The sequence below is a fragment of the Engystomops pustulosus genome, chromosome 11 (genome assembly GCF_040894005.1).
Source record: "Engystomops pustulosus chromosome 11, aEngPut4.maternal, whole genome shotgun sequence".
NCBI classification, from domain to species: Eukaryota; Metazoa; Chordata; class Amphibia; order Anura; family Leptodactylidae; genus Engystomops; species Engystomops pustulosus.
The window spans coordinates 89616204-89642497 of record NC_092421.1 but is presented as its reverse complement, the minus strand read 5'-3'; the positions used below and the strand labels follow the sequence as shown (position 1 = coordinate 89642497).

Sequence of the window (26294 nt, the reverse complement as noted above, 5' to 3'; positions counted from 1 at the left end):
CAGCAAGTATGAGGAGGGAGCTGCCACTTTCCCTGCCTGGGAGGTGGCTGTGATTTTACCTGCCGACTCGCCGAACGGTGTAGAGCCGGTTGTATCCCACCCCTGGTACCTCTATATCACACACATATAGAGAAGTGCAATATCATATATATATAGAGTCATGGGCAAAATTTGTGAGAATGATACAAATGGTAATTGTTATAAAGTCTCCTGCATCAGGTGTTATAATGGTAATTTGCATATTCTCCAGAATGTTATAAAGAGGGATCAGCTTATCAGCAATTCATTACACAGTCAGTATTTGCCCAGAAACTTTTTCCCCAAAAACACATTTCCCCTCATTGCAGGCGCCTTAGGCGGAGCAGCGGCCATGGTGTCAGTGATGTCTCCAGTAACACAGGTGCGGGGGCTGATGAGGACAGGGCTGGGGACAATGTGTCATGTGTAAGTAACAATCACCACTGGGCAGTATAATAGGAGCAGGTAACATGGTGTCAGTGATGTCTCCAGTAACACAGGTGCCGGGGCTGATGGGGACAGGGCTGGGGACAATGTGTCATGTGTAAGTAACAATCACCACTGGGCAGTATAATAGGAGCAGGTAACATGGTGTCAGTGATGTCTCCAGTAACACAGGTGCGGGGGCTGATGGGGACAGGGCTGGGGACAATGTGTCATGTGTAAGTAACAATCACCACTGGGCAGTATAATAGGAGCAGGTAACATGGTGTCAGTGATGTCCCCAGTAACACAGGTGCAGGGGCTGATGGGGACAGGGCTGGGGACAATGTGTCATGTGTAAGTAACAATCACCACTGGGCAGTATAATAGGAGCAGCGGCCATGGTGTCAGTGATGTCTCCAGTAACACAGGTGCAGGGGCTGATGGGGACAGGGCTGGGGACAATGTGTCATGTGTAAGTAACAATCACCACTGGGCAGTATAATAGGAGCAGGTAACATGGTGTCAGTGATGTCCCCAGTAACACAGGTGCGGGGGCTGATGGGGACAGGGCTGGGGACAATGTGTCATGTGTAAGTAACAATCACCACTGGGCAGTATAATAGGAGCAGGTAACATGGTGTCAGTGATGTCTCCAGTAACACAGGTGCGGGGGCTGATGGGGACAGGGCTGGGGGACAATGTGTCATGTGTAAGTAGCAATCACCACTGGGCAGTATAATAGGAGCAGGTAACATGGTGTCAGTGATGTCCCCAGTAACACAGGTGCGGGGGCTGATGGGGACAGGGCTGGGGACAATGTGTCATGTGTAAGTAACAATCACCACTGGGCAGTATAATAGGAGCAGGTAACATGGTGTCAGTGATGTCTCCAGTAACACAGGTGCGGGGGCTGATGGGGACAGGGCTGGGGGACAATGTGTCATGTGTAAGTAGCAATCACCACTGGGCAGTATAATAGGAGCAGGTAACATGGTGTCAGTGATGTCCCCAGTAACACAGGTGCGGGGGCTGATGGGGACAGGGCTGGGGACAATGTGTCATGTGTAAGTAACAATCACCACTGGGCAGTATAATAGGAGCAGGTAACATGGTGTCAGTGATGTCTCCAGTAACACAGGTGCGGGGGCTGATGGGGACAGGGCTGGGGACAATGTGTCATGTGTAAGTAACAATCACCACTGGGCAGTATAATAGGAGCAGGTAACATGGTGTCAGTGATGTCTCCAGTAACACAGGTGCCGGGGCTGATGGGGACAGGGCTGGGGACAATGTGTCATGTGTAAGTAACAATCACCACTGGGCAGTATAATAGGAGCAGGTAACATGGTGTCAGTGATGTCTCCAGTAACACAGGTGCAGGGGCTGATGAGGACAGGGCTGGGGACAATGTGTCATGTGTAAGTAACAATCACCACTGGGCAGTATAATAGGAGCAGGTAACATGGTGTCAGTGATGTCTCCAGTAACACAGGTGCGGGGGCTGATGGGGACAGGGCTGGGGACAATGTGTCATGTGTAAGTAACAATCACCACTGGGCAGTATAATAGGAGCAGGTAACATGGTGTCAGTGATGTCTCCAGTAACACAGGTGCGGGGGCTGATGGGGACAGGGCTGGGGACAATGTGTCATGTGTAAGTAACAATCACCACTGGGCAGTATAATAGGAGCAGGTAACATGGTGTCAGTGATGTCTCCAGTAACACAGGTGCGGGGGCTGATGGGGACAGGGCTGGGGACAATGTGTCATGTGTAAGTAACAATCACCATTGGGCAGTATAATAGGAGCAGGTAACATGGTGTCAGTGATGTCCCCAGTAACACAGGTGCGGGGGCTGATGGGGACAGGGCTGGGGACAATGTGTCATGTGTAAGTAACAATCACCACTGGGCAGTATAATAGGAGCAGGTAACATGGTGTCAGTGATGTCCCCAGTAACACAGGTGCGGGGGCTGATGGGGACAGGGCTGGGGACAATGTGTCATGTGTAAGTAACAATCACCACTGGGCAGTATAATAGGAGCAGGTAACATGGTGTCAGTGATGTCCCCAGTAACACAGGTGCGGGGGCTGATGGGGACAGGGCTGGGGACAATGTGTCATGTGTAAGTAACAATCACCACTGGGCAGTATAATAGGAGCAGGTAACATGGTGTCAGTGATGTCTCCAGTAACACAGGTGCAGGGGCTGATGGGGACAGGGCTGGGGACAATGTGTCATGTGTAAGTAACAATCACCACTGGGCAGTATAATAGGAGCAGGTAACATGGTCTCAGTGATGTCTCCAGTAACACAGGTGCGGGGGCTGATGGGGACAGGGCTGGGGACAATGTGTCATGTGTAAGTAACAATCACCACTGGGCAGTATAATAGGAGCAGGTAACATGGTGTCAGTGATGTCTCCAGTAACACAGGTGCGGGGGCTGATGGGGACAGGGCTGGGGGACAATGTGTCATGTGTAAGTAACAATCACCACTGGGCAGTATAATAGGAGCAGGTAACATGGTGTCAGTGATGTCTCCAGTAACACAGGTGCGGGGGCTGATGGGGACAGGGCTGGGGACAATGTGTCATGTGTAAGTAACAATCACCATTGGGCAGTATAATAGGAGCAGGTAACATGGTGTCAGTGATGTCTCCAGTAACACAGGTGCGGGGGCTGATGGGGACAGGGCTGGGGGACAATGTGTCATGTGTAAGTAACAATCACCACTGGGCAGTATAATAGGAGCAGGTAACATGGTGTCAGTGATGTCTCCAGTAACACAGGTGCGGGGGCTGATGGGGACAGGGCTGGGGACAATGTGTCATGTGTAAGTAACAATCACCACTGGGCAGTATAATAGGAGCAGGTAACATGGTGTCAGTGATGTCCCCAGTAACACAGGTGCGGGGGCTGATGGGGACAGGGCTGGGGACAATGTGTCATGTGTAAGTAACAATCACCACTGGGCAGTATAATAGGAGCAGGTAACATGGTGTCAGTGATGTCTCCAGTAACACAGGTGCGGGGGCTGATGGGGACAGGGCTGGGGACAATGTGTCATGTGTAAGTAACAATCACCACTGGGCAGTATAATAGGAGCAGGTAACATGGTGTCAGTGATGTCTCCAGTAACACAGGTGCGGGGGCTGATGGGGACAGGGCTGGGGACAATGTGTCATGTGTAAGTAACAATCACCACTGGGCAGTATAATAGGAGCAGGTAACATGGTGTCAGTGATGTCTCCAGTAACACAGGTGCGAGGGCTGATGGGGACAGGGCTGGGGACAATGTGTCATGTGTAAGTAACAATCACCACTGGGCAGTATAATAGGAGCAGGTAACATGGTGTCAGTGATGTCTCCAGTAACACAGGTGCGAGGGCTGATGGGGACAGGGCTGGGGACAATGTGTCATGTGTAAGTAACAATCACCACTGGGCAGTATAATAGGAGCAGGTAACATGGTGTCAGTGATGTCTCCAGTAACACAGGTGCGAGGGCTGATGGGGACAGGGCTGGGGACAATGTGTCATGTGTAAGTAACAATCACCACTGGGCAGTATAATAGGAGCAGGTAACATGGTGTCAGTGATGTCTCCAGTAACACAGGTGCGGGGGCTGATGGGGACAGGGCTGGGGACAATGTGTCATGTGTAAGTAACAATCACCACTGGGAAGTATAATAGGAGCAGGTAACATGGTGTCAGTGATGTCTCCAGTAACACAGGTGCGGGGGCTGATGGGGACAGGGCTGGGGACAATGTGTCATGTGTAAGTAACAATCACCACTGGGCAGTATAATAGGAGCAGGTAACATGGTGTCAGTGATGTCTCCAGTAACACAGGTGCAGGGGCTGATGGGGACAGGGCTGGGGACAATGTGTCATGTGTAAGTAACAATCACCACTGGGCAGTATAATAGGAGCAGGTAACATGGTGTCAGTGATGTCTCCAGTAACACAGGTGCAGGGGCTGATGGGGACAGGGCTGGGGACAATGTGTCATGTGTAAGTAACAATCACCATTGGGCAGTATAATAGGAGCAGGTAACATGGTGTCAGTGATGTCTCCAGTAACACAGGTGCGGGGGCTGATGGGGACAGGGCTGGGGGACAATGTGTCATGTGTAAGTAACAATCACCACTGGGCAGTATAATAGGAGCAGGTAACATGGTGTCAGTGATGTCTCCAGTAACACAGGTGCGGGGGCTGATGGGGACAGGGCTGGAGACAATCTGCCAGGATAAGTAACAATCACACCCCTGGACACTTTACAAGGAGGCTGGTGCTTGGCATCATTGTTTCTCTTCTGTCACCCATGGTTATCTCTAAAGAAACACGAGCAGTCATCATTGCTCTGCACAAAACTGGCCACAGGGAAGAGTATCGCAGCGAGAAAGATGTCACCTCAGTCACCGATCTATCGCATCATCAAGGGATCCAAGGAGAGAGGCTCCATTGTTACCAAAAAGGCTCCAGGAGCCCAAGAAGGAGCAGCAAGCGCCAGGAGCGTCTCTTACAAGTGTCTCAGCTTGGGGATGGGGCTCCCAGCATCGCAGAGCTCAGGAATGGCAGCAGCAGGTGTGAGGCATCTGCACGCACTGTGACACTGCGGAGACTCCTGGAGCAAGGCCTGGTGTCCAGGAGGGCAGCACAGAAGCCGCTTCTCTCCAGGAACCATCAGGGACAGACGGATATCCTGCAGGAGGTGCAGGGAGTGGACGCTGAGGACTGGGGGACAGACGGATATTCTGCAGGAGGTGCAGGGAGTGGACGCTGAGGACTGGGGGACAGGCGGATATTCTGCAGGAGGTGCAGGGAGTGGACGCTGAGGACTGGGGGACAGACGGATATTCTGCAGGAGGTGCAGGGAGTGACGGATATTCTGCAGGAGGTGCAGGGAGTGACTGATATTCTGCAGGAGGTGCAGGGAGTGGACGCTGAGGACTGGGGGACAGACGGATATTCTGCAGGAGGTGCAGGGAGTGGACGCTGAGGACTGGGGGACAGACGGATATTCTGCAGGAGGTGCAGGGGGTGGACGCTGAGGACTGGGGGACAGACTGATATTCTGCAGGAGGTGCAGGGAGTGGACGCTGAGGACTGGGGGACAGACTGATATTCTGCAGGAGGTGCAGGGAGTGGACGCTGAGGACTGGGGGACAGACGGATATTCTGCAGGAGGTGCAGGGAGTGGACGCTGAGGACTGGGGGACAGACGGATATTCTGCAGGAGGTGCAGGGAGTGGACGCTGAGGACTGGGGGACAGACGGATATTCTGCAGGAGGTGCAGGGAGTGGACGCTGAGGACTGGGGGACAGACGGATATTCTGCAGGAGGTGCAGGGAGTGGACGCTGAGGACTGGGGGACAGGCGGATATTCTGCAGGAGGTGCAGGGAGTGGACGCTGAGGACTGGGGGACAGACGGATATTCTGCAGGAGGTGCAGGGAGTGACGGATATTCTGCAGGAGGTGCAGGGAGTGACTGATATTCTGCAGGAGGTGCAGGGAGTGGACGCTGAGGACTGGGGGACAGACGGATATTCTGCAGGAGGTGCAGGGAGTGGACGCTGAGGACTGGGGGACAGACGGATATTCTGCAGGAGGTGCAGGGGGTGGACGCTGAGGACTGGGGGACAGACTGATATTCTGCAGGAGGTGCAGGGAGTGGACGCTGAGGACTGGGGGACAGACTGATATTCTGCAGGAGGTGCAGGGAGTGGACGCTGAGGACTGGGGGACAGACTGATATTCTGCAGGAGGTGCAGGGAGTGGACGCTGAGGACTGGGGGACAGACGGATATTCTGCAGGAGGTGCAGGGAGTGGACGCTGAGGACTGGGGGACAGACGGATATTCTGCAGGAGGTGCAGGGAGTGGACGCTGAGGACTGGGGGACAGACGGATATTCTGCAGGAGGTGCAGGGAGTGGACGCTGAGGACTGGGGGACAGACTGATATTCTGCAGGAGGTGCAGGGAGTGGACGCTGAGGACTGGGGGACAGACGGATATTCTGCAGGAGGTGCAGGGAGTGGACGCTGAGGACTGGGGGACAGACGGATATTCTGCAGGAGGTGCAGGGAGTGGACGCTGAGGACTAGGGGACAGACTGATATTCTGCAGGAGGTGCAGGGAGCGGACGCTGAGGACTGGGGGACAGACGGATATTCTGCAGGAGGTGCAGGGAGTGACTGATATTCTGCAGGAGGTGCAGGGAGGGGACGCTGAGGACTGGGGGACAGACGGATATTCTGCAGGAGGTGCAGGGAGTGGACGCTGAGGACTGGGGGACAGACGGATATTCTGCAGGAGGTGCAGGGAGTGACGGATATTCTGCAGGAGGTGCAGGGAGTGACTGATATTCTGCAGGAGGTGCAGGGAGTGGACGCTGAGGACTGGGGGACAGACGGATATTCTGCAGGAGGTGCAGGGAGTGGACGCTGAGGACTGGGGGACAGACGGATATTCTGCAGGAGGTGCAGGGGGTGGACGCTGAGGACTGGGGGACAGACTGATATTCTGCAGGAGGTGCAGGGAGTGGACGCTGAGGACTGGGGGACAGACTGATATTCTGCAGGAGGTGCAGGGAGTGGACGCTGAGGACTGGGGGACAGACTGATATTCTGCAGGAGGTGCAGGGAGTGGACGCTGAGGACTGGGGGACAGACTGATATTCTGCAGGAGGTGCAGGGAGTGGACGCTGAGGACTGGGGGACAGACTGATATTCTGCAGGAGGTGCAGGGAGTGGACGCTGAGGACTGGGGGACAGACGGATATTCTGCAGGAGGTGCAGGGAGTGGACGCTGAGGACTGGGGGACAGACGGATATTCTGCAGGAGGTGCAGGGAGTGGACGCTGAGGACTGGGGGACAGACGGATATTCTGCAGGAGGTGCAGGGAGTGGACGCTGAGGACTGGGGGACAGACTGATATTCTGCAGGAGGTGCAGGGAGTGGACGCTGAGGACTGGGGGACAGACGGATATTCTGCAGGAGGTGCAGGGAGTGGACGCTGAGGACTGGGGGACAGACGGATATTCTGCAGGAGGTGCAGGGAGTGGACGCTGAGGACTAGGGGACAGACTGATATTCTGCAGGAGGTGCAGGGAGCGGACGCTGAGGACTGGGGGACAGACGGATATTCTGCAGGAGGTGCAGGGAGTGACTGATATTCTGCAGGAGGTGCAGGGAGGGGACGCTGAGGACTGGGGGACAGACGGATATTCTGCAGGAGGTGCAGGGAGTGGACGCTGAGGACTGGGGGACAGACGGATATTCTGCAGGAGGTGCAGGGAGTGGACGCTGAGGACTGGGGGACAGACGGATATTCTGCAGGAGGTGCAGGGAGCGGACGCTGAGGACTGGGGGACAGACGGATATTCTGCAGGAGGTGCAGGGAGTGGACGCTGAGGACTGGGGGACAGACGGATATTCTGCAGGAGGTGCAGGGAGTGGACGCTGAGGACTGGGGGACAGACTGATATTCTGCAGGAGGTGCAGGGAGTGGACGCTGAGGACTGGGGGACAGACTGATATTCTGCAGGAGGTGCAGGGAGTGGACGCTGAGGACTGGGGGACAGACGGATATTCTGCAGGAGGTGCAGGGAGTGGACGCTGAGGACTGGGGGACAGACGGATATTCTGCAGGAGGTGCAGGGAGTGGACGCTGAGGACTGGGGGACAGACGGATATTCTGCAGGAGGTGCAGGGAGTGGACGCTGAGGACTGGGGGACAGACGGATATTCTGCAGGAGGTGCAGGGAGTGGACGCTGAGGACTGGGGGACAGACGGATATTCTGCAGGAGGTGCAGGGAGTGGACGCTGAGGACTGGGGGACAGACGGATATTCTGCAGGAGGGGCAGGGAGTGGACGCTGAGGACTGGGGGACAGACGGATATTCTGCAGGAGGTGCAGGGAGTGGACGCTGAGGACTGGGGGACAGACGGATATTCTGCAGGAGGTGCAGGGAGTGGACGCTGAGGACTGGGGGACAGACGGATATTCTGCAGGAGGTGCAGGGAGTGGACGCTGAGGACTGGGGGACAGACGGATATTCTGCAGGAGGTGCAGGGAGTGGACGCTGAGGACTGGGGGACAGACGGATATTCTGCAGGAGGTGCAGGGAGTGGACGCTGAGGACTGGGGGACAGACGGATATTCTGCAGGAGGGGCAGGGAGTGGACGCTGAGGACTGGGGGACAGACTGATATTCTGCAGGAGGTGCAGGGAGTGGACGCTGAGGACTGGGGGACAGACGGATATTCTGCAGGAGGTGCAGGGAGTGGACGCTGAGGACTGGGGGACAGACTGATATTCTGCAGGAGGTGCAGGGAGTGGACGCTGAGGACTGGGGGACAGACAGATATCCTGCAGGAGGTGCAGGGAGTGGACGCTGAGGACTGAGGGACAGACGGATATTCTGCAGGAGGTGCAGGGAGTGGACGCTGAGGACTGGGGGACAGACGGATATTCTGCAGGAGGTGCAGGGAGTGGACGCTGAGGACTGGGGGACAGACGGATATTCTGCAGGAGGGGCAGGGAGTGGACGCTGAGGACTGGGGGACAGACTGATATTCTGCAGGAGGTGCAGGGAGTGGACGCTGAAGACTGGGGGACAGACGGATATTCTGCAGGAGGTGCAGGGAGTGGACGCTGAGGACTGGGGGACAGACGGATATTCTGCAGGAGGTGCAGGGAGTGGACGCTGAGGACTGGGGGACAGACGGATATTCTGCAGGAGGTGCAGGGAGTGGACGCTGAGGACTGGGGGACAGACGGATATTCTGCAGGAGGTGCAGGGAGTGGACGCTGAGGACTGGGGGACAGACAGATATCCTGCAGGAGGTGCAGGGAGTGGACGCTGAGGACTGGGGGACAGACGGATATTCTGCAGGAGGTGCAGGGAGTGGACGCTGAGGACTGGGGGACAGACGGATATTCTGCAGGAGGTGCAGGGAGTGGACGCTGAGGACTGGGGGACAGACTGATATTCTGCAGGAGGTGCAGGGAGCGGACGCTGAGGACTGGGGGACAGACGGATATTCTGCAGGAGGTACAGGGAGTGGACGCTGAGGACTGGGGGACAGACGGATATTCTGCAGGAGGTGCAGGGAGTGGAAGCTGAGGACTGGGGGACAGACGGATATTCTGCAGGAGGTGCAGGGAGTGGATGCTGAGGACTGGGGGACAGACGGATATTCTGCAGGAGGTGCAGGGAGTGGAGGCTGAGGACTGGAGGACAGACGGATATTCTGCAGGAGGTGCAGGGAGTGGACGCTGAGGACTGGGGGACAGACGGATATTCTGCAGGAGGTGCAGGGAGTGGACGCTGAGGACTGGGGGACAGACGGATATTCTGCAGGAGGTGCAGGGAGTGGACGCTGAGGACTGGGGGACAGACGGATATTCTGCAGGAGGTGCAGGGAGTGGACGCTGAGGACTGGGGGACAGACGGATATTCTGCAGGAGGTGCAGGGAGTGGACGCTGAGGACCGGGGGACAGACGGATATTCTGCAGGAGGTGCAGGGAGTGGACGCTGAGGACTGGGGGACAGACGGATATTCTGCAGGAGGTGCAGGGAGTGGACGCTGAGGACCGGGGGACAGACGGATATTCTGCAGGAGGTGCAGGGAGTGGACGCTGAGGACTGGGGGACAGACGGATATTCTGCAGGAGGTGCAGGGAGTGGACGCTGAGGACTGGGGGGGGGGGGGGGTGATTGTCTCTGATGAATCCCCTTTCCGATTGTTGGGAGGAGACAAGGTGAGCGATGCCCCAGTCCTGTCTCCTGCACCTGTAAAGCTCCTGCAGCCATTCATGTGGGGGGGGGGGGGGGGGGGCGGCTTCTCAGCCAAGGGGATCGCCTAAAAACACCTCCATGAATAAAGAATGGGAGCAGACTGCCCAAATAAAATTAAAACCATAAACCCCCGGGAGCTCAGGCCCCTTTAACCTTAAACCAATATCCGCTGATAAATAAACACACACAGACTTGTATTAACCCCTACGGGACGCAGCCTCTTTTGGCCTAAAGGACGCGGCCCCATTTTTCAAATCTGCCCTGTGTCACTATAAGTGGTTATAGCGTGGGAACGCTATGAGATATCCAGGGGATTTTGAGATTGTTTTCTCGTGACACATTGTACTTCAAATTAGTTTAAAAATTTGGATGAAATCTTTTGCGTTTAGTTATGAAAAAAAACAAAATTTGGAAAAAATTTGGAAAAATTCTTTATTTTCAACATTCTAAATTCTCTACTTTTGATGCAGATAGTCATAGCACCCAAATAAATTCATAACTTACATTTCCCAAATGTCTGCTTTATGTTGCCATGGTTTTTTAAGATTCCACATATTTTACTAGAATGTTATGAAGCTCAGAATTTAGGTGGCATTTTTCACATTTTTTGTAAAATCACCAAAACCTGTATTTAGATGGACCTGCTCAACTTTTAATTGACACTGAGAGGCCTAAATAATAGCTAGACTCATAAATTACCCCATTGTGGAAACTACACCCCTCAACGTATGAAAAACCACTTTTAAGAAGTTTGTTAACCCTTTACGTGTTTTATAGGGGTTAAAACAAAATGGAGGTGCAGTCTGCAAATTGCAATATTTTTTCACAATACACTCATTTTGGGTGGAAAATTAAACATTTACAATGGATTAAATGAAAAAAGGCTCCACAAAGTTTGTTACCCAATCTCTCCCGAGTACACGGATACCCCATATGTGGTGGTAACCTGCTGTATGGGCGCACGGCCGGGCATAGAAGGGAAGGAGGCGCCATGCAGATCAGATTTGCTATGTCACATTGTACAGGCTATATTTTTTTTCTTTTTTTTAATGTGGACCTATAGGGGCTTATTTCTTTTGCCGCATGAGATGCACTTTTCTGGTACGTAATTTTGGGGCATCTATAGGCTAATTGGTGAGATTTAATTAACTCTTTGTTGGTGGAGGAAATGAAAATCATCAATTTTTAGGAAAATTTTTATGTGTTTTTTTTTTGGCCGTTAACCATACCATAAAAACAGTTTTCTATTTTTATTCTATGGGTCGCCACGATTACGAAAATACTTCATTTATATATATTTTTAATTTTTTCCCATTTGTACTGAATAAAAAGTAATTTGCGAAATTGTTGTTAATTTTAGCATCACCGACTTTCATATGCATAACTTTTTTATTTTTCACCTCACAAATTGGTTTAAGGGCTTATTTTTTGCGAGAAGGATGCTTCTTTTTAGTGGTCTTATTTTAGAGTGCGTAACTTTTTAAAATCACTTTTTAGAGCATTTTTAAAGGGCATTAATAAAAAATCATCTTTTTTTCAGAGAGAGTTTTTTGAGGTTGTTTTTTACGGGGTTCACTTTGCGGATCTAATAACGATTCTGTTTTATTATGCAGATTGTTACGGACGCAGGGATACCAAATATGTGGGGGTTTTGTGTATTTTATTCAATTGTACTGAATAAAAACTAATGTGGAGAAAATCTTATTCATTTTAGCATCACCATCTTTTCATATGCATAACTTTTTTATTTTTTGGCTGACAAATCTGGTTAGGGGCTTATTTTTTGCGAGAACAGTTGTTCTTTTTAGTGGTCTTATTTTAGGGTGCATAAAACTTTTTAAATCACTTTTTAGAGCATTTTTTATAGGGTATTAATTAAAAATTATCTTTTTTCGGACCGTTTTTTGCGTTTTTTTCCTCCGGCGTTTACCGTACGGGTCCAGTTTTGATTCTGTTTTATTATGCAGATTGTTACGGACGTGGCAATATCAAATATGCGGGGGGTTTTTGTGTTTTTATGGTTTTTATACTTTATTAAGTGTTTTTATGGGAAAGTGACATTTTAGGGGTTTATATTTTTATGTATTTATTTTTTATTTATTATAATGTGTAGTGTTAAGTGTTTTTGCATATTTTTACTTATACATACTTGAACTTAAACCAGTGATGCTCTGACTCTCTGATGCTCTGATCACTGGTTTAAGTCCAATACACTGCTCTACAATACTATTTTATTGTAGAGCAGTGTAAACTGTCTGAGCAAGCTTGCGCATGCTCAGACAGTTTGCAGTCAGACCCGGAAGGGGTCTGGCTGCCATGGCAACCGGGCAGCTCCGGGGCACAAGCCAGTCCTCGGAGCTGCCCAGAAGTGGATCGGATCCCCCGGTAAGCGGCACGGGGGATCCGATCCATAGGGGGAAGACCCTTACACGCCGCGGTCATGCTTGACCGCGGCGTGTAAGGGGTTAACACCCGCGATCGGAGTCGGCTCCGATCGCGGGTGTTAGCGCAGGCTGTCAGCTGTACTAGACAGCTGACAGCCGCTGCTTCTGGTACCGGCTCCGTTCGTGAGCCGGTGCCAGAAGCAGGACGTTATACTACGTCCCGGTGCGCTAAGCATGTAGCACCGAGGACGTAGTATAACGTCGTGGTGCGCCTAGGGGTTAAAGTTGAACATATGTGGGGTGACGTGAGGGTCGGCCACAGCTTTATATATTATTGTAATAAACATCTCGTATTTTTTTATATTATTTTTTTGTATTATTTAAAACATAAATTGAACAGGTAACAAATTTAAATAACAAACAAAGAGCACCAAAACCCCTCCCACCTGTATGCCTGCCAGCCAATGGGCATGTAGGCCAAATAACCCAACTAACCGCCAGATGAGACAAAAGCAACGCCGAAAATACCTTAAACAAAGGGAGGGCGGGTGGGAAAACGCAATCCGGAAAGAGGGTGAGTGACGTCTGCAGCCCCTATTTATGCTATGCTCACTTCCTGTACCACCCACGACACAAGCCCCGCCCCCAGTCACGTAGCCCCGCCCCTAGTCACGCAGCCCCCACCTCCCTGGAATACGCAGGGAGACAGAAAGGAAGGGAAAAACCACCTCAGTTAAAGAGGGCCTATTCCTGTACATAGAACCCCGCTAACTAAGACCCCTTTGTGCAGTCATTAGCCCAACGGCTATACGCCTCCGGGCTTGCAAGAATGTCCTCCAGGAGCCGCTTCTCCCGACCCTCCAGGAGCCGCTTCTCCCGACCCTCCAGGAGCAGATGGTGATGAGCAGAGCCTCCTCCAGCATGATGGAGCACCGGCCATAAAGGGGAGAATGGTGCAGGGAACAGAACACAGAGATTCTGGGTCCATGGCCCGGGAACAGAACACAGAGATTCTGGGTCCATGGCCCGGGAACAGAACACAGAGATTCTGAGTCCATGGCCCGGGAACAGAACACAGAGATTCTGGGTCCATGGCTCCGGGAACAGAACACAGAGATTCTGGGTCCATGGCTCCGGGAACAGAACACAGAGATTCTGGGTCCATGGCTCCGGGAACAGAACACAGAGATTCTGGGTCCATGGCCCGGGAACAGAACACAGAGATTCTGGGACCATGGCCCGGGAACAAAACACAGAGATTCTGGGTCCATGGCCCGGGAACAGAACACAGAGATTCTGGGACCATGGCCCGGGAACAGAACACAGAGATTCTGGGTCCATGGCCCGGGAACAGAACACAGAGATTCTGGGTCCATGGCCCGGGAACAGAACACAGAGATTCTGGGTCCATGGCCCGGGAACAGAACACAGAGATTCTGGGTCCATGGCTCCGGGAACAGAACACAGAGATTCTGGGTCCATGGCTCCGGGAACAGAACACAGAGATTCTGGGTCCATGGCTCCGGGAACAGAACACAGAGATTCTGGGTCCATGGCCCGGGAACAGAACACAGAGATTCTGGGACCATGGCCCGGGAACAGAACACAGAGATTCTGGGTCCATGGCCCGGGAACAGAACACAGAGATTCTGGGACCATGGCCCGGGAACAGAACACAGAGATTCTGGGTCCATGGCCCGGGAACAGAACACAGAGATTCTGGGTCCATGGCCCGGGAACAGAACACAGAGATTCTGGGTCCATGGCCCGGGAACAGAACACAGAGATTCTGGGTCCATGGCCCGGGAACAGAACACAGAGATTCTGGGTCCATGGCCCGGGAACAGAACACAGAGATTCTGGGTCCATGGCCCGGGAACAGAACACAGAGATTCTGGGTCCATGGCCCGGGAACAGAACACAGAGATTCTGGGTCCATGGCTCCGGGAACAGAACACACAGATTCTGGGTCCATGGCTCCGGGAACAGAACACAGAGATTCTGGGTCCATGGCCCAGGAACAGAACACAGAGATTCTGGGTCCATGGCTCCGGGAACAGAACACAGAGATCCTGGGTCCATGGCCCGGGAACAGAACACAGAGATTCTGGGTCCATGGCTCCGGGAACAGAACACACAGATTCTGGGTCCATGGCTCCGGGAACAGAACACAGAGATTCTGGGTCCATGGCCCGGGAACAGAACACAGAGATTCTGGGTCCATGGCTCCGGGAACAGAACACAGAGATTCTGGCTCCATGGCCCGGGAGCAGAACACAGAGATTCTGGGTCCATGGCCCGGGAACAGAACACAGAGATTCTGGGTCCATGGCCCGGGAACAGAACACAGAGATTCTGGGTCCATGGCTCCGGGAACAGAACACAGAGATTCTGGGTCCATGGCTCCGGGAACAGAACACAGAGATTCTGGGTCCATGGCCGGGGAACAGAACACAGAGATTCTGGGTCCATGGCTCCGGGAACAGAACACAGAGATTCTGGGTCCATGGCCCGGGAACAGAACACAGAGATTCTGGGTCCATGGCTCCGGGAACAGAACACAGAGATTCTGGCTCCATGGCCCGGGAGCAGAACACAGAGATTCTGGGTCCATGGCCCGGGAACAGAACACAGAGATTCTGGGTCCATGGCCCGGGAACAGAACACAGAGATTCTGGGTCCATGGCCCGGGAACAGAACACAGAGATTCTGGGTCCATGGCCCGGGAACAGAACACAGAGATTCTGGGTCCATGGCCCGGGAACAGAACACAGAGATTCTGGGTCCATGGCTCCGGGAACAGAACACAGAGATTCTGGGTCCATGGCCCGGGAACAGAACACAGAGATTCTGGGTCCATGGCCCGGGAACAGAACACAGAGATTCTGGGTCCATGGCTCCGGGAACAGAACACAGAGATTCTGGGTCCATGGCCCGGGAACAGAACACAGAGATTCTGGGTCCATGGCTCCGGGAACAGAACACAGAGATTCTGGGTCCATGGCTCCGGGAACAGAACACAGAGATTCTGGGTCCATGGCCCGGGAACAGAACACAGAAATTCTGGGTCCATGGCTCCGGGGACAGAACACAGAGATTCTGGGTCCATGGCCCGGGAACAGAACACAGAGATTCTGGGTCCATGGCCCGGGAACAGAACACAGAGATTCTGGGTCCATGGCTCCGGGAACAGAACACAGAGATTCTGGGTCCATGGCTCCGGGAACAGAACACAGAGATTCTGGGTCCATGGCCGGGGAACAGAACACAGAGATTCTGGGTCCATGGCTCCGGGAACAGAACACAGAGATTCTGGGTCCATGGCCCGGGAACAGAACACAGAGATTCTGGGTCCATGGCTCCGGGAACAGAACACAGAGATTCTGGCTCCATGGCCCGGGAGCAGAACACAGAGATTCTGGGTCCATGGCCCGGGAGCAGAACACAGAGATTCTGGGTCCATGGCCCGGGAGCAGAACACAGAGATTCTGGGTCCATGGCCCGGGAACAGAACACAGAGATTCTGGGTCCATGGCCCGGGAACAGAACACAGAGATTCTGGGTCCATAGGCAACAAGAAGATTGGTTTGCAAAAATGAGTCAAAGTGGAGCGCTAATAGTAGTATTATGCCCAATATTTTGAAAATTCTATATTTATATATACAGGACTGTATATACTGTACCCTCTGTATACAGGACTGTATATACTGTATCCTCTGTATACAGGACTGTATATACTGTATCCTCTGTATACAGGACTGTATATACTGTATCCTCTGTATACAGGACTGTATATACTGTATCCTCTGTATACAGGGCTGTATATACTGTACCCTCTGTATACAGGGCTGTATATACTGTACCCTCTGTATACAGGGCTGTATATACTGTACCCTCTGTGTACAGGGCTGTATATACTGTATCCTCTGTGTACAGGACTGTAGATACTGTATCTTCTGTATACAGGACTGTATATACTGTATCCTCTGTATACAGGGCTGTATATACTGTATCCTCTGTGTACAGGACTGTATATACTGTATCCTCTGTGTACAGGACTGTATATACTGTATCCTCTGTATACAGGGCTGTATATACTGTATCCTCTGTGTACAGGACTGTATATACGGTATCCTCTGTATACAGGGCTGTATATACTGTATCCTCTGTATACAGGACTGTATATACTGTACTCTCTGTATACAGGACTGTATATTCTGTATCCTCTGTACACAGGACTGTATATACTGTACCCTCTGTATACAGGACTGTATATACTGTACCCTCTGTATACAGGACTGTATATACTGTATCCTCTGTACACAGGACTGTATATACTGTATCCTCTTTGTACAGGACTGTATATACTGTATCCTCTGTATACAGGACTGTATATACTGTATCCTCTGTACACAGGACTGTATATACTGTATCCTCTGTGTACAGGACTGTATATACTGTATCCTCTGTGTACATGACTGTATATACTGTATCCTCTGTATACAGGACTGTATATACTGTATCCTCTGTACACAGGACTGTATATACTGTACCCTCTGTATACAGGACTGTATATACTGTACCCTCTGTATACAGGACTGTATATACTGTACCCTCTGTATACAGGTCTGTATATACTGTATCCTCTGTATACAGGACTGTATATACTGTGCCCTCTGTATACAGGACTGTATATACTGTACCCTCTGTATACAGGACTGTATATACTGTACCCTCTGTATACAGGACTGTATATACTGTATCCTCTGTATACAGGACTGTATATACTGTATCCTCTGTATACAGGACTGTATATACTGTATCCTCTGTATACAGGACTGTATATTCTGTATCCTCTGTATACAGGACTGTATATACTGTATCCTCTGTGTACAGGACTGTATATACTGTATCCTCTGTATACAGGACTGTATATACTGTATCCCCTGTATACAGGGCTGTATATACTGTATCCTCTGTATACAGGACTGTATATACTGTATCCTCTGTATACAGGACTGTATATACTGTATCCTCTGTGTACAGGACTGTATATACTGTATCCTCTGTATACAGGACTGTATATACTGTATCCTCTGTGTACAGGGCTGTATATACTGTATCCTCTGTATACAGGACGGTAGATACTGTATCCTCTGTATACAGGACGGTAGATACTGTATCCTCTGTATACAGGGCTGTATATACTGTATCCTCTGTATACAGGACTGTATATACTGTATCCTCTGTATACAGGACTGTATATACTGTGCCCTCTGTATACAGGACTGTATATACTGTACCCTCTGTATACAGGACTGTATATACTGTATCCTCTGTATACAGGACTGTATATACTGTATCCTCCGTATACAGGACTGTATATACTGTATCCTCTGTGTACAGGGCTGTATATACTGTATCCTCTGTATACAGGACGGTAGATACTGTATCCTCTGTATACAGGACGGTAGATACTGTATCCTCTGTATACAGGGCTGTATATACTGTATCCTCTGTATACAGGACTGTATATACTGTATCCTCTGTATACAGGGCTGTATATACTGTATCCTCTGTATACAGGACTGTAGATACTGTATCCTCTGTATACAGGACTGTACACATATAGAGAAGTGCTATATGATATATATACATGGACTGTTATCGCTGTGCTGCCAGTGACAGTCAGCAGAATTATGATTGCAGCTCTGGAGTATAATAATGTGTAGGACGTGATGTTCCTCTTCTTGCAGACAGCGCTCGGGATGACTTTGCTGATGGCCGTCTGTGTGAAGTTCGCTTTGATTCCAATGGCGCCGCCATAAAGAGACCCCCACATTACCTGGGGGGAGACCTGCGGGACGGAAAGTACTTACCTGTAAGGCACGTGCTCCTACCCACAGACCGCAGCCAGTATCTACAGGTGCATCGACACCAGGTGAGTTCTGTCACATCACCGCTCACATACCGACACATACCGATACATAACAACACGTACCGACAAATACCGCTCCCATTCCGGCACATACCGATACATAACAACACGTACCGACACATACCGATACATAACAACACGTACCGACACATACCGCTCCCATTCCGGCACATACCGATACATATCAACACGTACCGACACATACCGACCACATAACGACTAATACTGAAACATAACGACACATACCGACACATACCGCTCACATGTACCGACACATACCTTTCACATACCGTCACATACTGACACATACCGACACATACCGACACACACCGCTCACATACCGACACACACCGCTCACATACCGACACACACCGCTCACATACCGTCACATACTGACACATACCGACACATACCGACACACACCGCTCACATACCGACACACACCGCTCACATACCGACACACACCGCTCACATACCGACACACACCGCTCACATACCGACACATACCTTTCACATACCGTCACATACTGACACATACCATCACATACCGACACATACCGACACACACCGCTCACATACCTACACACACCGCTCACTTACCGACACATACCGCACACATACCGACACATACCGACACACACCGACACATACCGCTCATATACCGACACATACCTACACACACCGCTCACATAACGATACATACTGTCACATACCGCTCATATACCGACACATACCTACACACACCGCTCACATAACGATACATACTGTCACATACCGCTCATATACCGACACATACCTACACACACCGCTCACATAACGATACATACTGTCACATACCGCTCATATACCGACACATACCGCTCACATACCGATACATTCTGTCACATACCGCTCATATACCGACACATACCTACACGCACAGCTCATATACCGACACATACCTACACGCACCGCTCACATACCGATACATACCGACACGCACCGCTCACATACCGATACATACCGACACGCACCGCTCACATACCGACACATACCGACACACACCGACACACACCGCTCACATACCGGCACAGAGGACGTGTAAGAATAGGGATAATATACTGCCATATAGTTCCCTTGTGTTATCGCAGTACAACAGGCAGCGTCATGTACCGGAGCCTCCGCCTTTGGGGTTGTCGCGTTTTCACTACATTGTGTGTTTGCTGCAGAGACGTTCCTTCTATTGTAGAGACAGAATCCTGGTGCACTCATTGGTCACCTGATCACCTACCTGCAGAGGTCTACACTCCATATTCACCCAACCCCTCAGGCTCTCTAGAATTTGTAGGTTTGAGCATATCTTTGTGTATGTTGATAGTAGCAGCAGGACTGTGAAAATTGCATATAAGTTTCAGTATCCAGAGGGGAGGCCTCACACTGCTGTGCTCTGTGCTCTCTGCAGCAGTGTTATTTATTGTCCCTAGAGAGATGTATTATCAAACCTTTGTGTATGTTGTTTGTAGCAGCAGGACTGTGATATATGGATTTAGATTCCAGGATTGTAGCTTCTCCATGTGCACTGGAGGCGGTCCTCACACTGCTGTGCTCTTAGCCTTCTGCTTTGAGCTGTTTAACAGCTTCCAGTGACTGTCATTGTTTGTGACGGACCCCCCACTCTCAGGCTACTGCATGGGGTGCGCCTACGCTAGAGAGACTCCCCTATCAGCACATAAAGCGCCTCCTCTCGTAGCCCTCTCGTAGCCCTCTCGTAGCCCTCTCATAGCCCTCTCATAGCCCTCACACTCTCTTAACAATTTAGAAACCCAAAACATAGAAAACCCAACGAGCTAAAAGACAAATGGTTTAGGTAACGTTATCATTGCAGACACTTACGTTCTTTAAGGTTCCGAGACTTATTAAATTACAAGGGTTTAATACGCCAAAAGGGACAGTGCAAACATGAAAACATATAAGTGTCAGATAAAATGGTGACAAGGAATATACACACAAGACATATACATGAGCTACACAAACTAATGTACAGCAGCAGTTATGGCGCCCTGGGGTTACAGCAGAAGTTTCTTCTGTGCAGCCTCTCGGTGTCATAAATCCATATGGAAAGAAATAAAGGGTAGGGGAGAGAAAAAGGGCGCTCCTATGGCGTGGTATGTTAAAAAGTGAGATGGTTAGTAGCAATGCATAGAGCTACTCCCCTGAAGCACAACACCCGGCGTCCTATATCTTTAGTCCTCCTGCTGCCGACGCTCTTGCGGTAGTTTCTTCCCCGGGATATGAAGAACTTGTCACAAGTGAAGAATCCTGGATTTGTCCATTGGACTTGATATTGAGCGTCTTTGGACCGGCGCTGGATGACTCCAATGCTTAAAATGTTTCTTAAAAGGTTGTTTTATTTCCATATATTAAAATATTCATATAGAACAACGCGTTTCGTGCTGAGCGCTTCATCTGGTTCCTAACAATATGGTAAGAATACAACATTATAAAGGCTTACCGCCCACAACGGCTGATGACATCATTACCGACAATGATCGACAGGGAAGATATAACAAAATAATGAATTAGCAAATTAAAAACAAAAAAATAATACACACTGGGGCACATTTACTTACCCGGTCCATTCGCGTTCCAGCGGCGGCTTCTCTGACGAGCGTTCGGGTCTTCCGGTGATTCATGAAGGTCCTGCGCCCGATGTCCACCAGGTGGCGCTGCTGCGCTGAAGTCCGCCGAGGTGCCCTGGAGTTCATCGTCTTTATCGTGGTGCATGTGAGTATGGCCCGTGCGACCATTTTTTTTTTAAATGCGGCGGTTTTCCAAATCCGTTGGGTTATCGTTCGGCCACGCCCCCCCCCCCCATTTCTGTCGCGTGCATGCCAGCGCCGATGTGCCACAAACCAATCGTGTGCGCCAAAATCCCGGGGCAATTCAGGGAAAATCGCCGCAAATCGGAAATATTCGGGTAACACGTCGGGAAAACGCGAATCGGGCCCTTAGTGAATGACCCCCACTGTGTCACATGACATTTTATACTTCATTGGAACATTTTCTTTTGCGTTATTGGATTAGAATGTAGCGATTCCCGACTTTATGCCATCACAACATAAACTGCGCGGTTTTCCACACTTGAAGACGTTTCCCTTTGTTGTAGTATTTGTCGGAACGCTTGGAGCTGCATTTCTATACGTTATTTTTGGACGTTATTTCGCGGAGTAAAGTCGCTTCGCTATAGAGAATCTTCATGGATTCCCCTGGACTCTTTGTATTTGTTAGGAACCAGATGAAGCGCTCAGCTCGAAACGCGTTGTTCTATATGAATATTTTAATTTATGGAAATAAAACAACCTTTTAAGAAAAATTGTAAGCATTGGAGTCATCCAGCGCCGGTCCAAAGACGCTCAATATCAAGTCCAATGGACAAATCCAGGATCGGTCCATAAGATTTGCCACTGTCTCCTAGAAGATCCTGTCTGGGCTCCAAAGTGTAATCACCATTTACTAACGAGGCTTTGTCCTAGAAAGGGAAGTCTATGGCTGATATTTGCTACTTTTATCTCAGTGTTCAATAAGTGTCTTGCCACAATTTGTAACTTGGAGTAAACAGGAAGGTTTTTGCTGCAACTCAGTACAGAGAGCACAGCAGTGTGAGGACAGGGCACAGCAGTGTGAGGATAGGGCACAGCAGTGTGAGGATAGGGCACAGCAGTGTGAGGACAGAGCACAGCAGTGTGAGGATAGGGCACAGCAGTGTGAGGATAGAGCACAGCAGCGTGAGGATAGAGCACAGCAGCGTGAGGATAGGGCACAGCAGCGTGAGGATAGGGCACAGCAGCGTGAGGATAGGGCACAGCAGTGTGAGGATAGGGCACAGCAGTGTGAGGATAGAGCACAGCAGCGTGAGGATAGAGCACAGCAGCGTGAGGATAGGGCACAGCAGCGTGAGGATAGGGCACAGCAGCGTGAGGACAGAGCACAGCAGTGTGAGGACAGAGCACAGCAGCGTGAGGACAGGGCACAGCAGTGTGAGGACATTGCACAGCAGCGTGAGGACAGGGCACAGCAGCGTGAGGACAGGGCACAGCAGCGTGAGGACAGGGCACAGCAGCGTGAGGACAGGGCACAGCAGCGTGAGGACAGGGCACAGCAGCGTGAGGACAGGGCACAGCAGCGTGAGGATAGAGCACAGCAGCGTGAGGACAGGGCACAGCAGCGTGGGGACAGGGCACAGCAGCGTGGGGACAGGGCACAGCAGCGTGGGGACAGGGCACAGCAGCGTGGGGACAGGGCACAGCAGCGTGGGGACAGGGCACAGCAGCGTGGGGACAGAGCACAGCAGCGTGGGGACAGGGCACAGCAGCGTGGGGACAGGGCACAGCAGCGTGGGGACAGAGCACAGCAGCGTGGGGACAGGGCACAGCAGCGTGAGGACAGGGCACAGCAGCGTGAGGATAGGGCACAGCAGCGTGGGGACAGGGCACAGCAGCGTGGGGACAGGGCACAGCAGCGTGGGGACAGGGCACAGCAGCGTGGGGACAGGGCACAGCAGCGTGGGGACAGGGCACAGCAGCGTGAGGACAGGGCACAGCAGCGTGGGGACAGGGCACAGCAGCGTGGGGACAGGGCACAGCAGCGTGAGGACAGGGCACAGCAGCGTGGGGACAGGGCACAGCAGCGTGGGGACAGGGCACAGCAGCGTGAGGACAGGGCACAGCAGTGTGAGGACAGGGCACAGCAGCGTGGGGACAGGGCACAGCAGCGTGGGGACAGGGCACAGCAGCGTGAGGACAGGGCACAGCAGTGTGAGGACAGGGCACAGCAGCGTGAGGACAGAGCACAGCAGCGTGAGGACAGGGCACAGCAGCGTGGGGACAGGGCACAGCAGCGTGGGGACAGGGCACAGCAGCGTGGGGACAGGGCACAGCAGCGTGGGGACAGGGCACAGCAGCGTGAGGATACTCCCCAATGCACTTGGAGAAGCTACAGTCCTAGAATAAAATGTCACAGTCCTGCTGCTGGACACTTGTGTGATTCCTCTTGTCCATTGAGGGTTTGTGTTTCCTCCTGTCAGGTTCCCCTCTCGCGGAGGATGTCTCATGATGAGCTGGACCTGTTTCCTCCTCGTTCCTCGCCGCTCCTGCTCCGGTGGTCTTCCTCGGATGATATACGTGGTGGTCCTGGATCTGTCCGGGGGAGCAGCCCTTCTACCCCCCGGCGCACTCACGACATACCCCCATGGAGCCGGCACCAGCTCCCGGCCCGAGGAGAAGTGGACGATGGTCTGAGCAGCCTCCACCAGTTCTTACAAGGAGGAATGGGGGGCCCCTCCGTGGTGGGGGGCGGCCTCCACAACTCCTTCTTTCGGGATGAGATCACGGCCTTCATTGACGATACTCCCTGCCCTTCACCTCTAGGGACTCCGCACAGAGTCCGTGCAGCCCCCAGACCCTCTCCGCACCCCAGGAAGGGGCTAGAGGGGGCCGCCCCGGGAGAGAGACGTCTATCCCTCTGTAGCCCCCCACTGGTGGTTACTGAAGCCCGTAGGTCGTCCTTGTCTGAACGGGGGTGCAAGGTGGGGGCTTCTTAGAGGAGCGAGCACAGGGTGGCGCACACTTACCTCCGCACATCAGAAGGACCTCCCTAGGAATCTATTGTTCTCAGGCAAATCTGCTGTTTGTGAGAGGGCAAAGGGCTTCAGGGGGCCCCGTCAGCACTGCCTCTACCCCTCAGGCCCCCCGCGAGACCACTTTGCCCCCCCATAGACACAAACACTGGAAATATGAGCCAAAAGACGACAAAACAATAAATTGTGATTTGGTTATAAATTGTCTGTGATATAAAACAACCTACACGTCACATTCATCACATCACAGCGCAGAGGAGCGGTTGTACTATGTGCAGGGGGTGTGTACTATGTGCAGGGGGTGTGTACTATGTGCAGGGGGTGTGTACTATGTGCAGGGGGTGTGTACTATGTGCAGGGGGTGTACTATGTGCAGGGTGTACTATGTGCAGGGTGTACTATGTGCAGGGGGTGTGTACTATGTGCAGGGGGTGTGTACTATGTGCAGGGGGTGTGTACTATGTGCAGGGGGTGTGTACTATGTGCAGGGGGTGTGTACTATGTGCAGGGGGTGTACTATGTGCAGGGGGTGTACTATGTGCAGGGGGTGTACTATGTGCAGGGGGTGTACTATGTGCAGGGTCCTGTGTACTATGTGCAGTGTGTGCTATGTGCAGGGTGTGTGTACTATGTGCAGAGTGTACTATGTGCAGGGGGTGTGTACTATGTGCAGAGTGTACTATGTGCAGGGGGTGTGTAATATGTGCAGGGGGTGTGTACTATGTGCAGTGTGTACTATGTGCAGTGTCCTGTGTACTATGTGCAGAGTCCTGTGTACTATGTGCAGTGTCCTGTGTACTATGTGCAGTGTCCTGTGTACTATGTGCAGGGTGGTACTATGTGCAATGTCCTGTGTACTATGTGCAGGGTGTGTACTATGAACTGGGTTTGTACTATGTGCAGGGTCCTGTGTACTATGTGCAGGGTGTGTGCTATGTGCAGGGTGTGTGCTATGTGCAGGGGGTGTACTATGTGCAGTGCGTACTATGTGCAGTGCGTACTATGTGCAGTGCGTACTATGTGCAGTGCGTACTATGTGCAGTGTCCTGTGTACTATGTGCAGAGTGTACTATGTGCAGGGGGTGTGTACTATGTGCAGAGTGTACTATGTGAAGGGGGTGTGTACTATGTGCAGTGTACTATGTGCAGGTGGGTGTACTATGTGCAGAGTGTACTATGTGCAGGGGGGGTGTACTATGTGCAGAGTGTACTATGTGCAGGGGGTGTGTACTATGTGCAGAGTGTACTATGTGCAGGGGGTGTGTACTATGTTCAGGGGGTGTACTATGTGCAGTGTCCTGTGTACTATGTTCAGGGGGTGTACCATGTGCAGTGTCCTGTGTACTATGTTCAGGGGGTGTACCATGTGCAGGGGGGTGTACCATGTGCAGGGGGGTGTAACATGTGCAGGGGGGTGTACCATGTGCAGGGGGGTGTACCATGTGCAGGGGGGTGTACCATGTGCAGGGGGGTGTACCATGTGCAGGGGGGTGTACCATGTGCAGGGGGGTGTACCATGTGCAGGGGGGTGTACCTTGTGCAGGGGGGTGTACCTTGTGCAGGGGGGTGTACCTTGTGCAGGGGGGTGTACCATGTGCAGGGGGGTGTACCATGTGCAGGGGGGTGTACCATGTGCAGGGGGGTGTACCATGTGCAGGGGGGTGTACCATGTGCAGGGGGGTGTACTATGTGCAGGGTGGGTACTATGTGCAGGGTGGGTACTATGTGAAGGGGGTGTACTATGTACATTGGGAGGTGTAATATGTGCAGGGGAGGTGTACTATGTGCAGGGGAGGTGTACTATGTGCAGGGGAGGTGTACTATGTGCAGGGGAGGTGTACTATGTGCAGGGTACTGTGTACTATGTGCAGGGGGTGTACTATGTGCAGGGGGTGTACTATGTACATTGGGAGGTGTACTATGTGCAGGGGAGGTGTACTATGTGCAGGGGAGGTGTACTATGTGCAGGGGAGGTGTACTATGTGCAGGGGAGGTGTACTATGTGCAGGGGAGGTGTACCATGTGCAGGGGAGGTGTACCATGTGCAGGGGGTGTACCATGTGCAGGGGGGTGTACCATGTGCAGGAGGGGTAGTATTATG

At 51.9% G+C, this 26294-nt stretch overlaps 1 protein-coding gene across 3 annotated transcripts in view; it reads left to right on the top strand.

Annotated features, from left to right (window-relative positions):
- The window catches only part of GPR162 (G protein-coupled receptor 162), a 90381-nt gene extending 65946 nt beyond the window's left edge, over window positions 1-24435 (top strand). For all 3 annotated transcript variants that reach the window (XM_072129855.1, XM_072129854.1, XM_072129856.1), the window contains exons 4-5: window positions 18398-18582; window positions 23642-24435. In XM_072129855.1, the coding sequence (XP_071985956.1) occupies window positions 18398-18582; window positions 23642-24157 (701 nt within the window). In that variant the 3' untranslated portion in view covers window positions 24158-24435. The remainder of the gene's footprint in view (window positions 1-18397; window positions 18583-23641) is intronic.
- Window positions 24436-26294: the final 1859 nt, after the last annotated feature.